Genomic DNA, 6,466 nt, shown 5'->3' with positions numbered 1-6,466 from the left:
TGAAACTTGTTTTCATTACTTTTTGGCTCAATAAACAATAACCGTCTATATTATAGACTCTAAACAACAAACCAGATAAGCACCCTGACAATACAACAATACTATTCTCAGTAATAATTCTGTCATGGACCTTTTCATCAAAATAACTTACTTCACAACCACTTGGTGTCAAAGGTTATTCATTTTCATACAAAGACACCTTACATATATATCAGGGATTACAAGCTCACTTTACATGAGTAGGTGGACGTGCATCCATTGATGATAACCTATGATAGATGAAGTGCATTGTTGGCCTTGATTTTGGAATTTCAACCAAACAAGAGCTTGCTAACTTGATGATTAAAACCAAAACATCCTTTGCTTCATCTTTAGGATATGGAAGGCGTTCATCTAGCAAATCACTAAGCTGCACATGATCTATAGTCGATGAATTTGCTAGCACAGTAATATATTCCCCTAGATGCTTTCCTTTGATTATCTCCAATGCTAATACTCCAAAGCTGTAGACATCACACATTTCCGTAACCTTCATTGTATAGGCAAGCTCTGAAACAATACAATTTCCAAAAATGGTATAACAATTTAGATGTGTAAATGAGATAAAAACACTATAGAGTGTTTGGCTATAGTTCACCAAGTCTGAATAAAATAGAAATTAAATTTAGACCTTACCAGGTGCAACATAGCCATATGTTCCTGCAAGTGCAGTGCAATTGGATGAGTTTGGTTTGAGAAGCTTCGCTATGCCAAAATCTGAAACACGAGCTTCATACTCAGAATCAACCAAAACATTACTGCTTGATATGTCTCGATGAACAATTGGCGGTGAGCAATCTTGGTGCATGTAAGATAAAGCAAAAGCAACACCTTTGATGATTTTCACCCTTTTAAGCCAATCCAATTTCTTGGACTCAACTTCATTGCTCAGAATACTAGACAAACTCCCCCTCTCCACATACTCGTAAGCCAAGAGTGAGTGTTGTGCTTTTGAACAATAGCCGTAGAGGTTCACAATGTTCCGGTGCTTAATCCTAGTCAATGCCCTTACTTCATTTATGAAGCTTTTGGGATGTGTATTCTGAAATGAAGAATGAAGTCTCTTCACAGCTATATCTCCTAATAATGGAAGGTTTACCTTGTAAACACTTCCATGTCCTCCTTGTCCAATGCAAAATTTTGCATCAAACTCCTCTGTGGCATTTAAGATATCCCTGTACAATGCCTTTCCATCTAACATGGATATCGAAAGCCAACCATCACCATCCCTTCTTTCAACGTCTTTAACTCTCCTTCTTTTATTACACATAAAGAGAACACCAATGAAAACACAGAGCAGTACTAGTGCTCCCATAACAGGAAGTACTGTGATGAGGATGAGTTTACGTCCCTTTGCTATTGAGTGCTTTTTCACCACAGAAGATGGCTTATTGCAGGGCTGGAATCCTGTTACATTGCCGCAAAGACCTTTATTACCTTCTAACGAAGCATTCATAAAAGCTTTATTATTAGGGATTGGACCTTCCAAATCATTGTATGACAATACAACATCCAGCAAACCAGTCAAACTTTCAAGTTCTTTAGGAATGCGCCCAGATAAATCATTGTGGGAAAGATTCAAGTTTGACAAGTCCAGCAAACTGGCTAGCTCAGCAGGTATTTCTCCATCAAGAAGATTATGGCTCAAATCAAGTACAGTAAGATGAGTTATCCTCCCTATCTCCTTTGGAATCTTCTGTCCCAACTTGTTGTTGCTCAGATTCAACTGAAACAACCGCACGAAATCTCCTATCCACGTTGGGATTGATCCATTCAATCTGTTGTCTGATAAATCAAGGGACTCTAACTTTGTCAGTGACCCAAGTTCCTCAGATATATTGCCAGAAATATTGTTGTTTTGCACAGAAAGCCTTACCAAAGAAGTTAATCTTCCAAATTCCTTTGGAATCTGCCCAAGCAAATGATTCGATGAAAGATCAAGTCCAAGAAGCCCTTGGACGTTTCCAATCTCTGGTGGTATGCTACCACTAATGTTATTTCTGGCTACACGCAGATCAATCAAATTTTCGCATTTCCCCCAGTTGCTGCTGAGCTCACCATGAAAATTGTCGCTCAAATCAATGAACTGAAGCTCTGGATAGATTCCAAAAGCTTCAGATAAGTTTCCAATGAAACTGTTGTTATTAAAGCGAACCCATTTAAAACTCGAGCAGTTGCTCAAGCTTCTTGGTATTGGCCCTGTCAGTTTGTTGCTAGCTACCGTGAAGTTCTCAAGTTTCCCACCTTGACAAAGCTGGTCTGGCAAATGGCCTGAAAGCTGATTTTGGGTCATTGTTAGCACTCGCAAGTTATCCAAACATGCAAGTTCTTTTGGAATGGAACCTGAAAGTTTGTTGGTATGGAGATGCAGTGTCTGCAAGTTTGTCAAATTGCCAAATATAGCAGGAATTGAACCAGTAAATTTATTTTCAGATAAAACCAGATCATTGAGTTTATTCAGATTCCCCAACTCACTAGGAATGGGACCAGAAAAATTGCATCTCTGTAAGTTTAAAGTCTCAAGTGACTTCATCTTCCCTATTTCTGCAGGAATGGGACCAGACAAGTCATTTTCGTAAGCATAGAAAAATTTGGCATTAATCAAGTTGCCTATTTCCGAAGGAATGTGACCTGTTAACTGGTTTGTACCAAGACTAACTACGACAAGGTTGGTAAGTTTCCCTATTTCTGCAGGAATGGCACCAGAAAGTTGGTTTTCATTAAGGTACAAATTTGTGAAGTCAGTTAAATCACCCAAAGCTTTTGGAATAGGGCCAGAAAGATAATTTGTGTTTAATCTTAATTCCACAAGTGACTTCATGTTCCCTATTTCCGGAGGAATATGACCTGTTAGCTGGTTTGTATCAAGTTCAATTTCAACAAGATTGACAAGTTTACCTATTTCTGCAGGAATGGCACCAGAAAGTTGGTTTTCATAAAGGTGAAGAATTGTGAGCTCAGTTAAGTCACCCAAAGTTTTTGGAATAGGACCAGTAAGATAATTTGTGTTTAATCTTAAGTCCACAAGTGACTTCAAGTTCCCTATTTCCGGAGGAATATGACCTGTTAGCTGGTTTCTATTGAGATCAAGTTCGACAAGGTTGGAAAGTTTTCCTATTCCTATTTCTAAAGGAATGGGGCCAGAAAGTTGGTTGGCATTAAGGTACAAAATTGTGAGCTCAGTTAAGTAACCTAAAGATTTTGGAATTGGACCAGAAAGATTGTTGTTATGTAAGCTTAAATCGACAAGTAACTTCATCTTCCCTATTTCTGCAGGAATGGGACCAGACAATTCATTGGAGTAAGCATAGAACCGTTTTGCATTAATTAAGTTGCCTATTTCCGGAGGAATATGACTTGTTAACTGGTTTGTATCAAGATCAATTTCAACAAGATTGACAAGTTTACCTATTTCTGCAGGAATGGCACCAGAAAGTTGGTTAGAATAAAGGTCAAGAATTGTGAGCTCAGTTAAGTCACCCAAAGTTTTTGGAATAGGACCAGTAAGATTGCTTCTTTGTAAGCTTAACTTCACAAGTGATTTCATCTTCCCTATTTCTGCAGGAATGGAACCAGAGAATTGGTTTTCATAAAGGTACAAAATTGTGAGCTCAGTTAAGTCACCTAAAGCTTTTGGAATTGGACCAGAGAGATTATTTGTGTTTAGTATTAACTCCACAAGTGACTTCATCTTCCCTATTTCTGCAGGAATGGGACCAGACAATTCATTGGAGTAAGCATAGAACCGTTTTGCATTAATTAAGTTGCCTATTTCCGGAGGAATATGACTTGTTAACTGGTTTGTATCAAGATCAATTTAAACAAGATTGACAAGTTTACCTATTTCTGCAGGAATGGCACCAGAAAGTTGGTTTTCATAAAGGTACAAAATTGTGAGTTCAGTTAAGTCACCTAAAGCTTTTGGAATCGAACCAGAAAGATTGTTTCTGTATAACGCTAACTCCACAAGTGACTTCATCTTCCCTATTTCAATAGGAATGGGACCAGACAATTCATTGGAGGAAGCACTGAACAATTTTGTATTGATCAAGTTGCCTATTTCCGGAGGAATATGACCTGTTAACTGGTTCGTATCAAGAGCAACTTCAACAAGATTGACAAGTTTCCCTATTTCTGCAGGAATGGGACCAGAAAGGTTGTTCATGCTAAGACAACATATTCAAGAAAAAGTAGAGATGAAAATGGAAAATCATGGAGTGTACCAATGACACCAGTATTTGAAATATTCAACCTGTTTATCCGACCATTCAAGCAATTAACTCCATACCAGTCCCTGCATGGATCATGGCTGGAAGAATTCTTGGCAGCAGCATGATGACTTAGTGTCCAAGAAGCCATTAAGGAATTATTCTGGTTTTGGAAAGTTGCTTTCCATTTTAGAAGAGCAGCTGCTTCCTCAATGGAAGCAAAAGTAATTGTGAAGTGACATAAGAGAGACAGGAGATAAAATACTCTGGGAACCATGTCGAAGGCTAATGGATTGTTTTGGTTGTGAAGAACTTGTGCAGGATAAAGTTCTTTATATATTTGTAATGAATCATTTAATGTCTTGCTGAGTCAATTACATTTAATGTCTCACTACTCATGGAAGTAAATACAATGGAAAAGGTGGTTGGATTGTTCAATCTTACAGTTGTGGGGAATAATTATATTGGAAAAGTCTCTCAAGAGTTATTATTTTAGAAGAAAAAGTCACAGAAAACACAAACTCCTCCAAATAACATCTCTGTTCCTTGAAAACAGAACATATATGCCATCAACTTTTAGAAATGACTCAGTCATGCCATCCGTTAATAGTTGGACTTATTTATTCCATCGACCAAAAGTGCACATTCATGCCAGTCTCCACTAATGACTATTTTAGCCGGTTTTAGAAAACCAGAAATTACAAGAGGAAAAGGCGAACTTATCCTTACAAACAATAGTGACTCTGTCACTTACCTTGAAGCAATTATTCCTTCCTATAAGTAATTTTCTACAGTCAGCCAAAGACTGGTAAATCATCAAACTCGTGCTACTGCATAGGTTCTACAACAGTCGGAAAGCAATAAAATGTGCAGCAATTTGAACTTTAGTTAAGTCTAATCCAAGTGGACTGACAATGTTACGTGCCGAAACTTCCCTACAGTGTTTCCTCTTAAATGGATTCTATTTTACACGGATACAAATCAATCAGATCACGAGTTCTGAATACCAAATGGTTAAAGAAAGCAAGATCAGTCCACTGGTCAAAACATCACAATTTAAAAACTTGATAAAGCAAAATTTGTTTGATTTATTTTGGATGATTAATCATTATATTACTTATACAACCACTTGGTATCAAAGGTTATTCATTTCCATACAATGATACAAAGACACCTTACATATCAGAGATTATTTAGCTAGCCTTACATGAGTAGGTGGACGTGGATCCATTGATGATAACCTATGAGAGATAAAGTACATTGTTGGCCTTGATTTTGGAGTTTCAAGCAAACAAGAGCTTGCTAGCTTGATAATAAAAACCAAAACATCTTTTACTTCATCTTCGGGATATGGAAGACGTTCATCTAGCAAATCACTAAGCTGCACATGATCTATAGTCGATGAATTTGCTAATGGAGCAATGTATTCCCCAGGATGTTTTCCTTTGATAATCTCCAATGCTAATACTCCAAAGCTATATGTAACATCCGGCAATTTGAAATATCTATGAAGAGGCTAAGAAGTGGAAATAATCATTGTTGGAAAATTTGTCAAGTATGGGAAAAAAATGAGTTTTTGGCCAATTTTGAACAGTCATAACTCATAACTCAGGATGAATTAGGTGTAGTTCCAGTTATGTTTGTGAAGCTCGTGTAATGATCTTTCCAACACCACTGAGTTTTCTCAATTCCGAGTTCGTATGAGTGAGTTATGCCCTTTGGAAGTTAGGCAGTTGGCAGGGAATTAGTCCGAAAATTTTAAGGGTATTTTGGTCTTTTCCCTAACCAATTCTTTTGTTGGTTATATTAGTGTGTTAGACTGATTTTTTTGATCAGTTCTTCCCTTTTTAAATGAGTGAGAGTGAGGGTTTGTGAGTGAAGAGGAGAAGAAGAGGAGAAAGAGAAGATCAAGCAAGATTTCGTCAAAGATCGTCGTGGATATCGTCGGGGGTGATCCCTACTAGGTATGTGAGTTCATAGTGTTGGGTTGGCTCTTTTCCCCACACGCCAAACTCGTTTTATTTCCGAGAAAAGATTGGTTGTGTTGTTGAAGTTGTTGGTTGTGTTGTTGAAGTTCTTGTTGGTTTAGTACATGATTTGGTTGTGTTTTTGAGTTGAATCTCTTGTATGTTGAGGGATTTTATGATTCTTAGTGTTTGGAGTTGAAACCCTTGAAGTTAGGGTGGTTTAGAGTTGTACAAAGGAGGAAGAAAAGTCGA

At 37.6% G+C, this 6,466-nt stretch overlaps 1 protein-coding gene across 1 annotated transcript; it reads right to left on the bottom strand.

Annotated features, from left to right (window-relative positions):
* Window positions 1-2,950, bottom strand: LOC125852138 (MDIS1-interacting receptor like kinase 2-like). The gene is made up of 2 exons (XM_049531867.1): window positions 676-2,950; window positions 1-549 (listed from the first exon to the last, which is right to left on the bottom strand). Exons 1-2 carry the CDS (start codon window positions 2,858-2,860, stop codon window positions 227-229), a joined length of 2,508 nt encoding a protein of 835 aa, XP_049387824.1. The 5' UTR covers window positions 2,861-2,950; the 3' UTR covers window positions 1-226.
* Between the last annotated feature and the right edge of the window lie 3,516 nt (window positions 2,951-6,466).

The sequence above is a fragment of the Solanum stenotomum genome, unplaced genomic scaffold (genome assembly GCF_019186545.1).
Source record: "Solanum stenotomum isolate F172 unplaced genomic scaffold, ASM1918654v1 scaffold32579, whole genome shotgun sequence".
NCBI classification, from domain to species: Eukaryota; Viridiplantae; Streptophyta; class Magnoliopsida; order Solanales; family Solanaceae; genus Solanum; species Solanum stenotomum.
The sequence above is the reverse complement of the archived record's forward strand: the minus strand, read 5'-3'. Positions and strand labels throughout refer to the sequence as shown.